A 19,284-nucleotide genomic window follows, 5' to 3' on the forward strand; every position below is an offset into this window, starting at 1 on the left:
TTTTTCATACAGGTTTTAATCATTTAATAACAAAGTCAAAATCATCCAGAAAAAAAGGCAGTTGGCAACTAAATAACATCAGCAGGGGGCGTGTTCAGGCACTTGAAAGATGAGACCCTGAGGGACTCCACAGGTAATAAAGCCTGGTTGCTATTCACATTCTAATGATTATCGCACAATAATTGTCTACATTGCGTTATTTTCTAACCGTTTTTTTTTGTGTGTTGAGAGTGTTGGCTTGACAATAAGTTAATAAACAACAAGATGTGTTGCCAAGACAACAACAAAAGTACAGGAGATGGCATACAGTTAGCGTTTTTAGTATATGTACAACAGAAAAAAAAAGCGTAGTGTGGCGACAATATACATTTTTCAACATTTACAACTGCACACTATAGAAAAAAATGGTCACGTTTTCAATGATAAAAATACTTTTTGATAGAAAAAAATAGAACATCCGTTCGGTCCCCAGAATGATGACTATTTTTTTTTTAAATTCATTGCATTATGTTATGGAAAATGGTACCTTGAGATTTGAGTGATCCGATTTTATTGTGATTTTTTTCTCTTTTTTTGCTTTGACTTGCAGACAAAAATTTAAGGTAGGGGTGGAAGTTGTTTGTCGCCACTGCCGTCTAAAGTCTACTGTCAAAGTAAACATAAAACAATAGAGAATTACATTCTTATTTGTATAAGTCTGTTTAGCTTAATGCGAACAAGCAACGCATCATACCAAAAATGGCCGGAACAGATGAATGGCATTTCTGCACAATTCACTGGGGAAAGATTGTTGAAATTAAATTTAATATCTCAAGGCACCATTGTACGTTGATGCCGTCGTGGACTGAGCCAGCCCGCCAATCGCAAAAACACACATAAAGTCGTCGGTCGTTAGAAATGCATTGACAAAATAACATGTACACAAAAATATATTTTTCTTTCTCAACATTTTTTAAAACCTTTTTTTCTTTTTTCAACCCAAACTTACAGGGTTCCCCCTAGGAAAAAAAAAATGCAGCCGGGGAAATGCAGTGATTGAAAAAACACAATAAGAAGAAAAAGAGGGGAAAAGTGTTGTCCTTCTCCCTCCTGCCGGCTTTTTTGTTTCCACTTGCAAAGGCGGAGCTGCTTGCATATGCTTGCATATGGAGCCATTTAGCCGGGGGTTAGAGTTCAGCCAAACAACATGTCGACATTCCACCGGCGCTCCCCGTGACACACGCCTGCGATGCATGGCCGCTTACAAAGAGGAAAAAGTGACATTCCCGAAGCCCCGAAAGCAAACGCAAGCTATGATGGAGCGTTACGCCGAAACGTCCTGTCCTCCGTCCGCCTCACACGATCTCCACCTTGGAGTTGGGGTAGACGGCCACCACGTCGTAGCCCTCCGGCGGCTGCACGCGGGCCTTGGCGTGCGTCTCGCAGTACAGGTTGTCCTCGATGAAGAAGTAGCCGCGCTGCTTCAGGTTGATGCCGCAGTCGTCGCACATGAAGCACTCGGGGTGGTACAGCTTGTCGCGGGCCTTCACGATGGTGCCCCTGGAGGGAAAAGGCGTAGTTCAAAAACATGCCCAGAGGATTCAAAATGCCCAAAAGTAGCCGAGAGTGTGAGATCAAAATCTTGAGTGGAGGATGAGAAAACCTTAAAACCTGTAAAAATACAACTTAGAAGAGGGGGGGGGGGGGGAGGGGGAACCCTTCTGCGACTGAAGTTATCAGTTATTTATTTGTACTTCCCCATTTGGGAGGGGAAAAAAAAATCCATTCCGGATTTAACATTGAATTGTGTCTGACAAAATACTTCCTGTTTTCAGTCTTTCAAATTCAGTGTCAAACTAAATCGAGGGTCGTCATCTAGTGGTCAACTGGGGAATTACACACAAAATAAATGGGAGTCAGAAAAAAAACAACCCCACAAACTCATACAATGTGTGTGTGCGTGTGCGCATGTGTGTACTTCTTGACATTACTGCTTGGCTAGTCCTTTTACAAGCAGCAGGGCTGGGTCCAACCTTTTGTATTTGTGCATCTGTATGCGTGTGTGTGTGTGTGTGTGTGTTCACAATTTCATTGATGAATAAGACTCAACTTCCTGCGGTTTTTTTGCCTGTTGGTGCACGTCAAGCTCACCGAGTAACACTCCTTGAAGGCAACATTGTATTCCAATAACCTAAAAAAAAAAAAAAAAAAAACCAAAAAAACCAAAACTAACCCTAAACTGTGCACTTAAAAAAAAAGGGCAACGTGACAAGTATCGAGCAGAGGTATCCGTGCTCCTTGTACGACACTTTGAGAACCGCTCGGACTACTTCGACAACTTCAACATGAGGTCTTAAAAATGCCGAGCGTACTTACACGATGCCGGTGGAGCAGCGAGTACACTGCGGGAGCTTCTGGAGGCCCGGCACGCCGCCGGGCAGGGGGCTTCCCAGCTTGGGGACGGGCGATCGCACCGGCGACCTCAAGCTCCTCATCCTCTCTGTCGGGGACACGCCTACGAAAAAAAATAAAATAATGATAATGGCGCCACCGCAGACGATAAAAGTGCTTTCTTTTTATTTGTAATTCATTTCACAATTTCAAATACATGATAGATTTTTGGTTAATTTATTCATGAAAGCAACTGTATATATCATTATCATTTCATAAGAATGTCATATGTTTGACAGTATATGTACATTCCAATTGTTATGATTTTTTTTTAATGACCTCACGCACCAGTACAAATGTATCCGTTTTAAAAATGAGATCCATTCTCATGTTTCGTGTTCCCGAAGGCATCCAAATGGCTCGCACGCCACGTGAAGCGGACCATCAATCAGCGCTAATGTCTGCCAGGACGGCGCTCTGGAGCAGCCGCATGCTAACGGCGCCGCCTTCACTTTTGTCTCGAGCACGTCTGCGTCGAAAAGAGCGAGAGTCGCGATCGCGAGGGAGGCGAGTTCTGGTCCGGAGCACTGGCGCGGTTTTTCATACGTCTGCAAAGTCCATATCGCGGAAAACCGCCTTTTACGGGAGTCTCGTTCCGCTTTGTTGCCATCAAGCTAGCCGCATCAACTGGCTTCAGTGGAAAGAAAAAGTCGACGCATCCCTCATCGAATGCAAAGTTATTGTGAGGTTAAAGAATAAGTCACAAAATCCTTTCGAGAGGAGGATTCAAAATAACCAACCGAGATAATGTGGTTGCATAAGTGCGCACACCCTCAATAACTGAGGATGCAGCTTGTTTGGAGTGAAAGTTTAGCTGTTCTCGTATGCTTTTTTTAAGCTTACTTTGCTTTACTTAGTTACTTGGTTTCAAACTGCGGATGAGGCTAATAAACCCCCCCCAACCCCACCAGATCACTTACTCCGTTACTTGGTTAGTTACTCTGTTACAAACTGAGAATAGGGTGGAGTTCAGAATTAACCAACCACATTCAACCTCGTTTCACTGTCCAAAAATCTTCAGATGTTCTTGGAGGCTTTTCCTGACATTAGTTACTTATTTCATTTCCTTTCATGATTTATTTAGCTACTTAGAGTAGTTACAAATTGGCAAAGACTCAAATTCAGCCACTGTTCAAAGTGTCCCAAATAAAGTTCAGCTGTTCGAGGAGGCTTTTCCTGACATGTTTGTTTTCTAGCAGAAGCCTGAAGGTTTTGTGCTAACACTGATGCTATTTGTGACTACTTCTAATTCCCGAAATAAAGACCTTTTTGGGGGGGGGGGGTCTATGGGGGGGGGGGGGTTGTACCCCTCCAAACTTTTGACACAGGAAAAGCAGATCAACTCCTGAAGCAAACCCGAGCGTCTCATTTCTCCAACTCGAGACACCATCTCTGGGAGTCTGTGGAATTCCAGTAAAGAGACGGCGGTAAAAGCCCCTCAAAGGCAAATCCTCCTCTCAGTGGGGGTTCAACTTGTCCGTCAAGATGACAAGACTTTATCCAGCGACCCAGACAGTCGCCGTGTGCTTTAATCTAGTCAAGACACGGTATCTGTTTGCACGAATGCGCTCACTCTATTCATGTGAACTTGATTACAGTGCAGTGGTCCAAAAACAAGTGTCGGTTATGTTATGATGAAGCGTTTGCGCAAAAAAAAAAAAAAAAAAGAAAATCCTGAGTAGCCATCAGGTACAACTCAACAAATGGAAATTCCGACCGTTCTGATAGCCTATTTTACTCAGTTTATTGTCTTAAATGGTGGCTTCCCCCCTCCTGCTCTGAACTATTTAAAGAGCCCTCATCTTCCTCCCACCCACCCTCCTCTTCCTCATCCATGTTTTCTCTCTCTTTCGCCGCGTCCGTCTATAAAAGGAAAAGTATGTCAGCGAGACGGACGAGCCACGCGGGGATTTATCATGTCGTTATGTGACGAATTCTCAGACACGCAAACGGGTTCTTGTTCAGGTGCCGGGCGGCTTGCGTCTGACTAACGCCACCGCTCGGGTATCGCCTAGTTATGGAACGATGGTGGGAATTGCTTCTTTTTTTAAGATTTAGTTATTTAAATGATGTACAGTACATTTTTAATATTGTGAGACAACTGGAAATTTTATTGTATTTTTTTCCTCACATTTCACATTTTTCATGTTTAAAAAAAATATTTTCATATTTGAGGGGAACACTCCGTTTATTTCGTTAGTGCTTCAATTTTTTGTTCAAATTCCAGTGATTTTATTTCATTTCTGTTATTTTACTGTTTTCGAAGAGCTCGCACAGTCAGTTGTAGTTTTTATTTCTTTTTATTTTCAATGTTTCGAGGGAACAGTGGCATTTTCATGTCATTACTTGTACATACTATTTTATTTTAACGCATGATAATTGGAAAAGGATCCGCGCCGCCTTGAAAAACTGCTTACCCCCGTCCTCGGCCGCCAGCATCCCCTGCAAGTACTTAAAGGACCCCGACTGCTTGGGCTCCGAGGAGGGCTCCTCGTAGTCCGTCAGCATCTTGTAGACGTGCGACTGCATGTCGGCGCTGTCGCGGCTCTGGACGGGGGAGGGGGCGGGAGGCTCGGGGCTAGCGAAAGACAATTCAATTCAAACATGTCGAATGTATTTTGAAAAAAAAAAGAAAAATCTCGGAATTCACTCGACAGGGTATTTGGTGCAATTTCCATCCTCACCTGTGAGGGGCGCTCAGGCTGAGACCACCCATTTTGCCATGTAGGGATCGGTCCCCGTTGCTGCCGTTGGGGGCGTACAGCGCAGTCGGGTTGTTGTACTGAGCGTGCCCGTTGCCGTACGCGTAGCCGTGGCTGTTGTTGGTCTTGGAATGGCCGTTGAGAGAGTGGTTGGGGGCTTGCTGCTGCTGCTGCTGATGGGGGTGATGTTGCGTAGGGACCAGCGGAGGCGGCGGCGGGGGCTGAGGTTCGGGGGTGTACGAGGCCTTGCGGCTGTAGTTGCTGTAGCCGCTGGTGATGGGCCGGAAGTTCTGTGGAGAAAGAAATAGTTTCTTCCAAGAGGAAAACAAACACAGATTTCCCTCTGGTGTATTCAATAGGATGGATGATGAACTAAAAGTGTGTTTTCCCATTTTACATCGACTGAATGATGACGTTGACGTCCATTGCGCCGGAACGCAAACCTCCACCATTCTTGCTCGGCTGGAGCCGCTCGGAGGAATGCGTCGCGTTAATGCAACACAGATGCACATGTGAGCGCACACACAACCGCGGTCAGTGAGTTTTGCTTGAGGTCAACTCCCGATACGACTTGTTGCCACAAAATAGCAAGCGAGGTCGCTGAAAAATGTCCCAGATGGACAAACGTGGACTACGTTCACTTCCGGTAATTGTCGTGTGTAATACTTTTGACCATGTCGTGTCTTCTGGAAAATCCCCAAAGACATTTTCTATCATCAGGTAATTGTCGCGTCCCAATACTATTGTCCGTACCCTGTCACTTTGGGGAAAAAATTCTTAAAAAGACGAGAAAAACTATTTTCGGTTTTCACACCAGGTGAGCCGACACTTTGATCCACGTCGAGTCGATCAACTGAAATTGACATCAAAGTGCCCTCGGGCTCGCATTACCGATGTCACGTGACCAATCCCAGGAAACTGCTGAGCTGTCACATTTGCACATCGACGTCAATTTCAGTCGACAGCAGAGGGCGCTACATGACAAAATACCAGCACCAGATTTGCCGACAGATTTGTCCACAGTAGTGGAATTCCTTCAGACAACCTGAGCTCGTCTCGCCGCCGTGTCCCACTTCGTTTGTCCGTTCAGCTTCATTTTGAGAAACGGTTCCGAAAAAGAGAAGAGAACTCATATTTCAGTGGGACAACCAGGTGTCCCAGTACTTTTGAACACGTTGCTTCTCCAGATGGGTCACGTCAACCGATGGGAAAAGCTGGAATTCATCTTGTTTTGACACTTTGTTGGGACCTCACACACACACACACACACGGGTCCTCCATAATCAGGCCTTTTCTGGAAGCCTCCTCTCCTTCGACCAGTCAGTTTACATTTGGTAACCCCCCACTCCAACAACAAAAAAAAAGGCCTCCCTGTTATTGCCTGGTGTGCTCCAGACAGACTCTTTGAATGATAAAGACGAGCCAAAGCAACTCAAAGACCTCGTCAAACATTCTTCCAGGCCGCTTTTTCCGAAATTGTGACCATGTTCAAAACCAATATGACCCTATCTGGCCTCTTGAATCACATTCAAAAATCAATATGGGTCTCCTCTTGTGAAATCAGGAGGACATTTGAAACGACACATGTCCACCATCCATGCAGCATTGGCTGTTGGGATTGTTTGAGGAAACTCGTTTTAGAATATCGCAGCCCTGCTTGATTCTGCGTGAAAGGCAAAGACGGATGTATGCCAGGGCTACTGTGACAGCTGGTCTCTGTGTGAAAGGTATCAACACTTTTGGGGGCAGTTTCAGAGATTGATGGTGCCTGCGTCTGATGCCGGGGGAAGAAGTTTAAAGTAGGTTTGAAGCGAACTGTGGGGCCAGTTTTCACCGTCTTGTCAAATTCGATTCGATTGTCCAATTTTCTACCCGTTTCTGAAATTGCTGTGTGAAAGGTACAGACACAGAGAAGGGGCCTCGCTGTGGCAACACCATCGACTGAACTCCATGTTGTGTCGAAAGCGATCGTCACCGACTGACAACTACTTCAAACATCACGCCACATTTAATGTGTACAAAACTCCTAAAATATCAAATGTTCTGCTTATAGTGCTCAGGAATTTTGCAGGCTCTCGGTGGGAAAGAGGTTCCTCGGTGTACCTCAGTGACTTCAGGTCAAAAAGAAGGAGGGGGGGGGAAGTCAAAGTGGAGGACCTAAATTGAAATCACGTGTTTCCAGACCCCTGCTTGGCTCTGCCTTGATTGTCCGGAAACCAAAACATTGACACACACACACACACACACACACACACACACACACACCTAGTTCTCCCATGAGGCTTAATCCCGGCGGACCCTCAAAAACCGAAGCCCCTTCTCATGGTGCTCTGCACCGCTAAGCAAACACAAGGAGAGTCTTGAGGGGGAGGAGAGACAGACACACGGGCGGCATTTAGAGAGACGGGAAAACAACATGGCCTCTGGCCACGGGCCCGTCCAGGTACCGGGCCGCTGATTGAAACTGCGGAGACCAGATCTGCAACGACATTTTCATGGATTCTATCTGGCCTGATAGACGCCAACATTTTCAAAAAAGTCGGTTGTTGAAGGGCTCGCGCAAACCTGCTGACCGACAAACAAACAAAAAGTAGCTACGCAGATGCAACCTTCTTTGGTGGAGGCCCGGGATGACCAGGCCCTGGATTTCGAGGACCCGCTTTTCAACACAACAGCAGCCATTGCAGCGGCTGAACCTCCACCAGTTGCACACACGAGGACCAAAAATGTCCATCGGGCAATAATTCTTCAAAATAAATGAAAGAATAGGACTTTTCTGGGTATGAGCGAGGTTTCTGCGCCCCCCCCCCACTCCCGGAGAAAGCACCGCAACATGACCTCATCAAGAGAAGACATCGACTGAGTGGGACACTTTTCGGGGAGGAATTAAGCGGATGACGAGTGAAGAGAAACAAGCAAATCAAGCGGGTCACAGGTGTCGAGCGCTTTCCAAACGTCTTTTCCGCCGCGCTTTGGCGCATTCGCTGGCAGGGGGATGAAGCAAGGCTGGCCGCCGTAAACACATTTTGGCAACGGGCGAGAATCTGAAACCCTCAAGTGATTCCGTATTGTTACAAGCCAGTCAGCTGGAAAAACTAGATTTTTTTTTTCATGCGATTCCTGGAATCAAACAACCTGGTTCCATTCATAAAACACAATTGAGCAAAAAGGGCCAACATTTTTCCACCGAAGGCCACTAGAAAAATGGAAGGAAGGGGGGGGGGGGCACTTGACCTTGGTATTAGGACACATGCTAACAAGAATGCTGACGGTCATCATATGCTGGCAAAGCTTTAAATCAATGTGTCAAACTCAAGGCCTGGGGGCCAGATCTGGCCCACCAAATTATTTTATGTGCCCGCCCCCGAAAGAATATCACGTGTCTCAACTTGCATGAGCCTTGCTAAAAAAAACTGTACCAAAATGTCACATTGTCATGTGCAAGAAATGACGTTGAGATTTTGCAATGATAAAAAAAAAAAATAAAATCCTGCAAGGAATTGATCTGTCCGCTCACGCCAGACCTGAATAAGCTCCACGCCGCCACTTCTGAACTGCCACGCAATGCATTTCCGACGTTTTTGCGCCAGGAATATACAGTTTCACGCTGACCGACAAGCTACACCCAAGAGGCCCCCTTTCCCCCCCTTTTTCCAAGGTTCACCTGCAAGTCAGCGGCTTTCCCCGCTCCCATTTGCGGTCTTAAAATTTTGTCAACGTCAACAATTGTTTGTTCCATTGCAACATTTTAATGACTTCCAAATCTTCCCATTTGTCTCCCTGTCTAGAATCTTTATTTTGGCCCTAAAAACTCAAGTGGGGAATGATTTGGATGCCTCCAGCGGGGGGGCTGCTTTTGAAGTGGCGTGGATGGATGCCTGCGACACCGTTTTGCTCGCACACGAGCTTTGCCTCGGGCCGCGAGCGTGTCGCCATGTGTCTTTGGTTTGGGTGTCGTCGAAGCGGCGTTTTGGGAGCAAGCGAGACAGAGCCTCGCCGGTCGCTAGCTGCGCTGGATGATGAGGACGACGACAGAAACGCAGTAGCTCGCCAACGCTCGCGCAAAGCGTGTGCCGTCATCGCCATCGAAGTCATGAACTCGGCGTGAGTCAGCAATGTAAATAACGCGGCCTGCGCTACATGTGCGCGGCCCATTTGTTACGGCGAAGCCTGCGAGACGACAGCGTCCGGGTTTTGCGGTATGTTAGCGCTACCCGAAAGTGTGTCGTGGTGGAATTTCGAGGAGTCTTGACCTCCACTGGGCGTTTCTTAACGGACGCTATCCAATTGGATCATGTTCGCAACGGTTTCGAAAAATTTTGCTCCGTTTCTGACCTTGGCCACATTTTGCCAACCGCCGGCTTGTAAAAAGAACAAAAAAATGTGGCGTCAACGAGCCCTTGAAGCAAACCATCGCTCGTGGTTTCGGGTGCCATCGACAAGCTACAATCCACAATTTCCGACACGACCGCCATGACAGTTTTAAGGTACAAGACACCTTGTTGAGATGAGATCAGATATCATAAAATCTAGACTGGAGGTGACCTTGACTGGAGTTTTAACGGTTTTGCTGTTTCAAAGCAAAAAAAAAAAAAAAAAACCTCTGGCATGAGTGCAAAAGACCAAACGCTTCAGCTCACTTGACCGCAATTCTCGATGAATGCCAAAAGACAATACGACGGCATCCGTTGCGTCTCCCAGGCTGAAAAAAATAAAATAATAATAACCTAGACGGAGTGACAGATCATAAATGCCACCTCAGCTCTTTGCGCGGTCGCCGCTGGACTTGCAACGGCCAAGAGGCTTGCCAAAAGACGCTTCCTTGTCTCTCTCAAAGGCTCCATCCACATGTGCACCAATTTTGGCACCTCCCCACACTTCCCATCCTTTCCCCAAACGCTTCAGAACCTGCGGAAAACTTAAAAAAGAAAAAAAAAATGCATCCTGGCAGCTGGTCCAATCGGAGAACAATCGACTTTGTTTGTTTTTTTTCAGCACTGAATGCGTTTGTTCATTTTTACGACGCTATCCCGGGACACGCTATTCTTGGAGGCCGGTCTTGACTGTTTCTATGGATGCTGTTTATGATCAACAGAGACTCTCGCTGAATTTACAACCCCAGATGGCAAGTTGCGGTCTGTCGCGAATGATCATCGCAGCCATCAAAAGCCCGGGATCAAGTTGGAATGGATTTTTAAAATCAAGATCAAAAGTTGCACACTGTGAAATCAAAGCAGTTAATTAAAAAAAATTTTTTTTTTAAACAAAGCAACTCCCACGTTGATTCTCTCTGAACTCTGAGTGGGGGGGAGGAAATACAAATAAATAATAATAATAATTAAAAAAAGACTATCAAAACACATCATTGCCACAAAGCGAAGCAGATAAATAAGAATCAGCAGATAAATAAGAATCGCTGCATTCATCCGACAAATTAAGATAAGACAAGAAAACCTTTATTCGTCTCACAATGGAGAAATTCCCAATTCACTAGCAGCAAAGTTATGAAAGGAAGAAGGAGAAGAACAAAATCTAGGAGCTGCTGTAAAGGCAGCCACTCTCGCGGCGCCATCTTGAAGTCAAAATAACAAAATAAGTGGCTTTTTTTGGGGGAGTTTTAATTCAACTCGTTTTGAGTCACGGGAAAGCTTTGACAATCCGTCAGCAACTCTGCGACGAGATCCGGTCAGAAACGTCCGCGCAGTTGGAATTCGTACTTCGTCTTTTGGGTTTTGGGGGAAATCACGTCAAATCAACATATTTAAATTGCGGTTCACCTTGCAATGTTTTGATGACGTTTGAGTTCAGCCCAGTACCAAGTCCAGGCAGGCATCGAACTCATCACTTGCGTTAGGAATGCACCGCCCCCCCCAAAGTGTTTTGTATCATGAAAACGGGTGTCTACCTGCGAGTCAGATTCCATGTAAGGGCTCGTCTTGCCATCTTGGCTAACCACCGGCGACCACACTCGTTCTCCCGATCCCGACCTGAAAGACAATACCGGTGAGAAAGTCCTGATCATCATCCTGCTCTCTCCAGACAATCATCTCCGCGGACCGGTTGGGGCACAAGATTATTTAACCCCCCCCCCCCCTGCCCAAAATGCTCACAGACCATCCCTTAAAAGGTTTAATGTATTGTGACTCTGAAATAAAATCTTCAGGGATGCAATGAAGCGCAGCCAATCCTGATGTCGTCGAATCATTTCATAGAATGATGATTTAATGAAAGATGAAAAATTCCCAAGCCTCATTTTTCAAGAACGGACAAACGATCCACCCACACCGGCCCCAGTTGTAACATTTGATAAAGTTGTCGGCACGTCATAACTCCACATGATAAGCAATCAAGCATTTTTGGGGGGGGGGGGGCATAACTTATGACATACAGTATATCTTTAGGTTACTTGTAATTGGCTCCAGTTGCGGTGACTTACAAGAAAGAACATGACTCACTGACTGGCAGCTGTGACGAGATACATCATTCAACTTTGCGAACGCAGCCCCCGTCGGATGATTTACGCTTTCGCTTTTGAAAAAGTCGGAACACGTGACGCTTTGCTGCGTTTCGAGCTAATAAAACCCCGTGAGTCATAGCCACAGGCTCGGGTTCAGTTTGGCGTCCCGCGACAAACAACTTGCGGCGTCGTCGCCTCCGACGGTCCTCCGTCGCCGCGGCGATGGTTGTCGAGTGGGAAAGGATCCAAGACGAGGCGAGCTTAGGACACGAAGCGGAGATATGAAACGCCGTCGGTCGCTTCCGTTGTCGTGTTTTGGTCTCGATGGCGACGGCACGGACAAGAGCAGTTTGTACTCAGACAGAGGGATGGTGCTACTTTGGATTGACATTTGGGGGGCCGGGGCGGGTGGGTGGGGTAAGGATTACGGAACACAGTATTCATCTCCATAACAATAATGGGAATGTGAGGACATCAGTGGAAAGTGGGAGGCAAGAAATGGGACCAAGACTTTCGGTCACTTCCGTGAACGGCTGCGAACAGGCAGCGGGGTGGGGGGGGGGGGGGTGTCAATTCATTTCGCATACAACACAAATCTTCAATACGTGGAGTTCCCCCCCCCCAGAGTGGAAACATTTCAAAGCAAAGTCAACAATAAGTCACAAACCGGCGGACGGATGACTTTTCAAGAGATTACAAAGATAAACGGCCGGCTCCTCCTGATCATCAGGACGGCGGCTTTTATTCATCTCAAGTCGGCGCTGAAGCCCTTCCAAGGAAGTTAAAAAAAAAAAAAAAAAAAAAAAAAAAAAAGCTTGATTTATCGAGCACTAACTGCTATCTTTGAGGCTGATGGAAGCAAAGATACTTTGCGTCAAAATCCAGCTGCGGGCTGCCAGCGACCGTCCTGTTATTTCGACCTCCTTTTGCTCCTTTCAGTCTGATGGCTACAGCAGATTTGTGGAGTCTGGGGTTGGGGGCTTTGCGAGGGTTGTTGCAACCTGCTGTCCAGCTCCTCGCTTCTCATATTTTTAGCTTGTATACACCCCCCCCCCCCCAAAAAAAAACAAGCTGAAAAAGGACACGGACTGGAACAATTTCTAGAGGTGCATCAGAGACTCCCAGGATGAGTTTCCCTGTCTTTCTCGTCGTCATATTTTCCACCCCTTGACCAGGTTTAATTTCCTGATGGGTTGGGTTTTTTTTTTTTTTTTCCTTTTCAGCGGTCGGCTAAATTTACTTTGGCTTCTCGAGATAGGCCACGTTCCATGGCAAGGATGAGACGCACGGCTAGAAAGCAGTTATCCCCCAAATTGAGATGCGTCTTCTCCTGGAATATTTTCCTATCAGCTTAAATCCTCGTCCCGCAAAAAAAAAAAAAAGTCGTTTCTACCACAAGTAGTTGGAATTTTGGAAGGCTTGCCCACAGATGAAAGTATGGAATGAAACAACAAAGTAAATCTTTTGTCAAAGCCAAAGGGTAAGCAAAGCTGCATCGTTGTATCATCTGGGCAACACGAGTTGAAATGTATTTCATCTTTATGGGTGCTTGAAATACGGCGAGGTTAGCCAGCGGTGGGTTCATTTGCTCTCCTGAACCCGCAGGGGTGAACGTCTGCCCTGGAGGGAATCTCCTCAAGTCAAGAAGTTGATCGGCAAAACTCACAACAAGTGTTTGATCCGAGCACCCCAAAATTTAAGCCAAATAGCTTTCGGTGACTAACTTACGTCTCCTTGAAAAGTTTGGTCCTGGTTGGTAAGCGGAGACGATTTCAACAAGAGCATCTGAGAGGGAGTCACTCAGGGCCTGGTCCTGCATCATGGCGAAGACAACAATGAATGATGAATCCAACCGATCGTGGTTCCAAAGTTCTATTGACGTGGCATTCCACTGTCCACAAAAGACTGCGTGAGAAGTGGGGAGGGGATGAAGTGAGTTTCTTTGGGCCTTTTGTCCCCCGCTGGAGTCTTGTGTTCCTTTGGTCCGGTGCAGCCTTGTGTGTAATTCCTTAGCGGTGAGTCACAGATCAGATCCACCAGCACCAGGGAAACCCGGACTCTGTCTTTTCTGTGCCCGCTGTCTGTAATTCTTAAGCTCTGGAAATGAATGTTCCAATAACCCCCGAACCCCCCCCCCATCTTTAACAATCTACAGTGCTTACGAACGTCTCTTCATACGAAATCACCAGTCAGGCGATCTCTCACTATGCTGATATTTGCCTTGGACATTTTCGAAGGATTGTTAAAAGCCGACAAAAGCAAACGTCCTTGGATCAGTTCTTGACAAAAGGCCAGGCAAAAACCATTTCTGAGAGAGAACATGAACAAAAAAATGGCAAAAAACGATCAGGAGGCAGTTGAAAGTTAAATGACCATCATTTTGAGTTTTTATTTTTCTATATTATGCACAACTCTCATTTATTGTGCAATAATCTAATTGTAATGTGCATTTGTTACACATTTGGATGCATTTTTATTGTTTAGAAAACATTTAGGTCAGAATTTTGGGGAGCTTGGAACGGATTAGGGCATTTACATGGAAAATGCGTCTTACAAAATTTTAAAGTTCAGAAATTTCTTCCAGAACATATTGATTTCCTAAGTAGAGGTACCACCGTACTTCATCAAGTCCGCAGAAAGAGTCCGGCAGATTTTACACAGAACATGGCGGAGGCTTGGGCTCCAGGCCAGGAGCCATAACCAGCAGATCCAGTCATTTCTTTTCGCCTCACTTAATTTCTTATGGAATCGTGCATCTGAGCTATTCGTGGCCCCTGCTGGAGGTCTGTGCTCCGTTCAACTTTCCTTGCAGTTGCGTTGACAGGTTTCCACCTGTTGTACGACTCCAGTCTACACTTAATCCTGCCATGTTTCTTTCATGTAAGTGAAATTGCAGCACAGCGGGGGTATCCTTTTATGAACAAAACATACTTTCAGTCCGGGCTTTCAGCACATCCATCAGCAGGGGGGGGGGGGCTCCATACAAGCGGCCTGGCACTCGTCCCAACCGCCATCTGCCTCTTAGGCCTTCGTAACTGCACGGCTTTCTCCGCTAAGCCCTCGGAGAGAAAGCCGGGGATATAAAAGAAGGAAAGGGAGAGGTTTTGGGGTTGAGAAGGGCAGCAGGTACACGGAGGGGTGGGAGGGGCGAGCGAAGTAAGGGATCAGCCAGTCCACCGATGGAAAATCTAGTCAGCGTGGAACGGGTTTTTAGTGCACACTTTGACTTGGATGACAAATATTCCAGATAGAAGTGGACTTTGGGGGCGAGGATTTGTGGTTGAGGTTCGTCACTGGCGACAGGGTTCAAGGTTCAAGGACCAGCAGATGCTAAAAATTGAATATTTGTCTGGAAATTTTCTCATAGGAATGGAACGTGAGGAAGTTCAGTGGGTGGAGGATCGTTCCTTGTGAGAGCGTTCGGGGGCCTGAGAGGCGAGTGCCCGTCTTAGGATGTACGACGGGTTGAGGGGGTCAGTTAAGTGGCAAGGTCGGCTTTTAAGGTTCCAGGCCGACTTGATATTTCTCTCCTAAGTGCCTCGTTGGCAAATTGATATCTGGATGAACGTTTAGGTAGCGGGCGGGGGTAAGTCTCCTTCGTGGTACCAGGATGTCTTTTAGAGGCCCCTTTTGGATCACTGCAACTTTGACATCTCCAAGTAAGACATGATAGCAAACAACAGTAATAAGACATGAGCAGACGTTGCCGTGCAGCCGTCATGGACCTTTGAGCACCAACTCCCATGATCCAATGGGTGGTGGTGATGGTGGGGAGGGGACACATCCTTGAAAATCAAAAATGCGGCCTGTGACGGTAATGGATGCAGAAACATCCAAAGACACATTTGTGCATTTCACAGCGGGGCTCAGATCCATTTTGCGCACTGTAATTTGGGTTCCCAGGCAGACGTGCAGACTCGTATATTTGTCCATCGGCAGCACCGGCAAATTACAGGTCTCCCGTTTCGACGAGGAGGATTTTATAGCAAAGTCTTTAAAAAAAAAAAAAAAGGGGGGGGCAAGGGGATCTCAGAAGTGTCCTCCTCCATTAGGATTATGTTCCTGTGAGTCAGCACAGGGAGACTAATGGCTGCAATTACTTTCTAAATATTTCATGTGGCAGCGGACCAATACTGGAATGAAAACGGAAAGTCTCAAGATGGCTTTGAAATGTAAGCCGACACCGACTTTTATTGCTTATCTATTGTGCTGCGCTATTTGTTTTCTCGCCCCCAACAACAGAAAGCTTCAGTGGCGGTTGCTTCGGTGCTTTGATTGAATTTCCAGTGACGTGTGGATTTGCGATCCACCGCTCCTCTTCTCGGCTTTTCATAAGCTCCTCGCTGTGCCGCCCTATCTCTTTCCTCCCGTCCGCCAGGAACAACTGCCTCCCTTCTAATTTTTTTTTTCCTCCTTTTGCGAGTACTCGTTTCACCAGAAAGTCTGGATCAGGGTGGCTGGGGGAATCTTTTATTTTCTTAACAGAGCCTTCCATTGGCGACTTTTCATCTAAAGGCTGCCCTTTTCAGTTCAACGGCAGCTGGTTTTCACCTCGGCGCTAAATATCCCAAATGTGTGCGCCTCACCCGTCCTGTCCAGAGGCGGGGCAACTCACACTGTCATTATTCACGCGGTATATGACTGCAAGGTCGCATACCAATGGCCCGCCCGGTTTCACCCTCTGCCGGGTGGCTCCGACTCCGGCCCGCCGCGACACGGAACCCCCCCGAGTGAATAATGAACCCAACGGCAGTGTGGGGTGATTTACTTGAGCTAATAGTTCAGGCAGGGAATTGAAAGAACACATTTGAATGACGAATCTCAGTCACGGGGAGACGAGGCTGGTAAGATTAAGAGGTGTGAGAAATTCCGACGCTGATGGCAGCAGGGAGCAAGTTGATGGGCGGAGGAGACTTGTTGCCATTTCCGAACGAAGCAGTAGAGGTCGCTGTGGCATGCTGAGGTTCGATTACATTTTTGCGGAAGACTTGTTTTCCTTGTTGTGAATCTCGTTGCGAGGCAAGAGCAGAGAAAAAGATTTACGACTTTTCGTCATAGGGGGAGCAGAAAAGTGGGAGTGGCTTTCATGCATGAAGATGTTTTCACACTAGGGGGGTATTTTCGCCCATGTAGGTTTCGTTGTAGAGGAGTTTCACTGTACACCAAATTCAGGAGAGCGGGTGCGGGTTAAAGTACCGAAACACCAACTTCACGTCCGGGTTTACCGGACAGGCCTGATAAACAAAGAAACTGAAATCACAATCATCAGAATCGTCAAAGCGGGAAAGTGAGGCGTCCATACGAACGGAAATCCAAGTCAGTGTAAAAGTTGTCCTATTGATGAGCTCCTCGCGCAATCGCGAATTCTTATCGCCGCTGGTCAACGATCGCGCTGCGGTTGACTCTGCGATTTCCACCAATCCGAGGTACCTGCGACGCAACACCGGTAACTCCAGCCCGAAACCTAGTAAAACGCGAACTCCCGAGTCAAACTACAGATGTCCTTCTTCCTCCAATCTGTTTGCAGCCAGTGAAGCAACACTGAAGCCGAATGGAATAAACTTGTCTCCCCTCATGCACCGTTTTGTTTTATGACGCCGAATCACATGTTCTCCCTTGTGCGGTATGAAATCACTTCTTGACGTCTAAGCAGAATTAAAAGACACACTCAGGCGCACAGAATCTGCACCTTGGTCTTGAGCGAGCGCTGCTTCCCGCTTCCCGAAATAACGTCCCGACGTGGACAAACCGCCGCTTGAAGCTCAGCTGGCTTTGGACGGCAAAGGGTGTTGGGATGCATTCTAGCAAAGTCGAGTACAATGAAAAGAAAAGTTCCAGATTTAGAGCTGTGACCCTTAGAGAGCGAGAGAGAGAGAGAGAGAGAGAGAGAGAGAGCGACTCCTCGCCGTCTGCCAGTTGGCAGCTTTCCCTTGTAAACGAGTCCGAAACCGCAGTTTTTCTTCAAGTCGCTACTTTTCTCTGCCTCTGATGCGTTTAACTCTCTCAGAGTAAACACGCGACGCGTATATACACTGAACTGGCGATTCACGACCCCCCCCCCCCCACGTGCACAAGTAGCTCAAGTGTTCATACGGCGGGATGGTGATTTAATATCCCTATACGTCCTAGACAGATACAAGTACTGTCAATTAAGTTCGGAACTGGAACAGCAGAAGTCGGTGGTCGATTTCTGACCGGGACCTTCAAACTGTTGGCTGAAAAACTCATCGAGTTGCGCCTATCTGCATATTTTGGTGCTCTTTCAGTAACACGCCAAGTTTGCTCTACTTTGGCATCCGGCCATGTTGACGGAGAAGTTCCTGAGAGTCAACCGTCTCAACAGTGAACGGCAACGTCTTGGAAGATTCTGGTACAGATCCTGAGGCTGGTAAACCTCTCAAGGTGATGCAGAGAAAGGTACAGGCAGTCCAAGAGTCTTTGACGAGTTCACCAGATCTGAAAATGATCGCAAATACCTGCTGATGATGAGCGTGAGCTGCTGAGTGCAGTTTTTGATCCGGTTCTGGGCCTCCATGTGGGTCATGTGCTCGGTCACGTCTCCGTTGATTGCCAGGATGGTGTCGCCCGGGCACAGGTCTCCCTGGGCCGCCTTGCTGCCGGCCGTCACCTGGAGACGAGAGGCGGGGTCGTAACTCGACAAGAGGCCAACTCTTGCGCTGAGTGGGCTACAATAATCCTTCTTTTTAAGGACTCGCGTCACATCAATCAATTTGGACCGGTTTCCTACAAAATCACCCCCCCCCCCTTCCTCCTTGTGATCCGTCAAACCATTGCGATGGCGGGCATGAACATCCGCCGCCCCCCTCGAGAGGCCGAGGTCTGAAGTCAGACACCCTGAGCCACACGTGATACTAATTTTCTCAATTGAGGGGGGGGGGGGCTTCGGGGCTTCTCTTGGGGGCCTGCATCGATGGGCTTTATTCACTTTCCAGCAGTCTGTGATGTGGTTACAATAAAAGCAAAGCGGTTCACCAGTGTTCACACCACGCTTGGTTTCTCTTTCTACAGCTGCCCGTTTAGGTAGCAGGCTAATTCCCCCTCTCTTGATGATTGCTGCCAATAAATCGAGTGACAGCACAACCAAAACAAAAAACAATCAAACGTCGATGAACCGATTGATCGTGTTGCGCTGTCGTCTGGTCCTGTGGCTCATCTCATCAAACGTCGGACACGGGAGCAGTTTTCCTCGGCCGTTGTATTTTTGAGAGTGTCTTTGGAGAGATTGGGAGACCCCCCCCCCCCCCCCCCCCCACCCAAGGGTCGATACGTTTCCTCACACCAGAGTTGCGTCGACAGCCTACTCGGACAAGCCAAGTCGTCTTGTCGTAACGTCTTTGTTGCGCCTCCACGAAAGTGCGTGTAAATGGTGAGTCAACGGGTCCCGTAACTGGCATGATGGGTTACAATTTGATGCCTGCCGCGACCCCCACCATTTCGCGCTGAGCCGTTAAGTGTTTTAAAAGGCACAGAGCGGAGGTTCACGCTCCATGAAGTGCTAATAGCTGAGTCGTGTGGTTCACATGTGGAATTCCTAATTTACGGCCTCTGACTGGACCGCACGCCCCCCCCCACCCCCTCCTCCTCCCTCCCCCCTGGTTCCTCTCTCTATTTTCCCCCGCTTTTACCCGTGACTCACTTCCAGTAAACTTAGAGGTCATTGTGGCAAGTAAGCCC

At 47.4% G+C, this 19,284-nt stretch overlaps 1 protein-coding gene across 1 annotated transcript in view; it reads right to left on the reverse strand.

Moving 5' to 3' along the window:
- Nucleotides 1-19,284, reverse strand: part of pdlim4 (PDZ and LIM domain 4) — a 23,878-nt gene continuing 4,594 nt past the window's right edge. The window contains exons 2-7 of the mRNA XM_086130350.1: nucleotides 18,066-18,217; nucleotides 11,038-11,119; nucleotides 5,115-5,422; nucleotides 4,848-5,008; nucleotides 2,356-2,494; nucleotides 1-1,539 (exon numbers count right to left, since the gene is read on the reverse strand). Of these exons, the coding sequence (XP_085986476.1) occupies nucleotides 1,335-1,539; nucleotides 2,356-2,494; nucleotides 4,848-5,008; nucleotides 5,115-5,422; nucleotides 11,038-11,119; nucleotides 18,066-18,217 (1,047 nt within the window). The 3' untranslated portion in view covers nucleotides 1-1,334. The remainder of the gene's footprint in view (nucleotides 1,540-2,355; nucleotides 2,495-4,847; nucleotides 5,009-5,114; nucleotides 5,423-11,037; nucleotides 11,120-18,065; nucleotides 18,218-19,284) is intronic.

Source organism: Hippocampus guttulatus, chromosome 15 (genome assembly GCF_054856545.1).
Source record: "Hippocampus guttulatus isolate MCC_2025c chromosome 15, RoL_Hgut_1.0, whole genome shotgun sequence".
NCBI lineage: Eukaryota > Metazoa > Chordata > Actinopteri > Syngnathiformes > Syngnathidae > Hippocampus > Hippocampus guttulatus.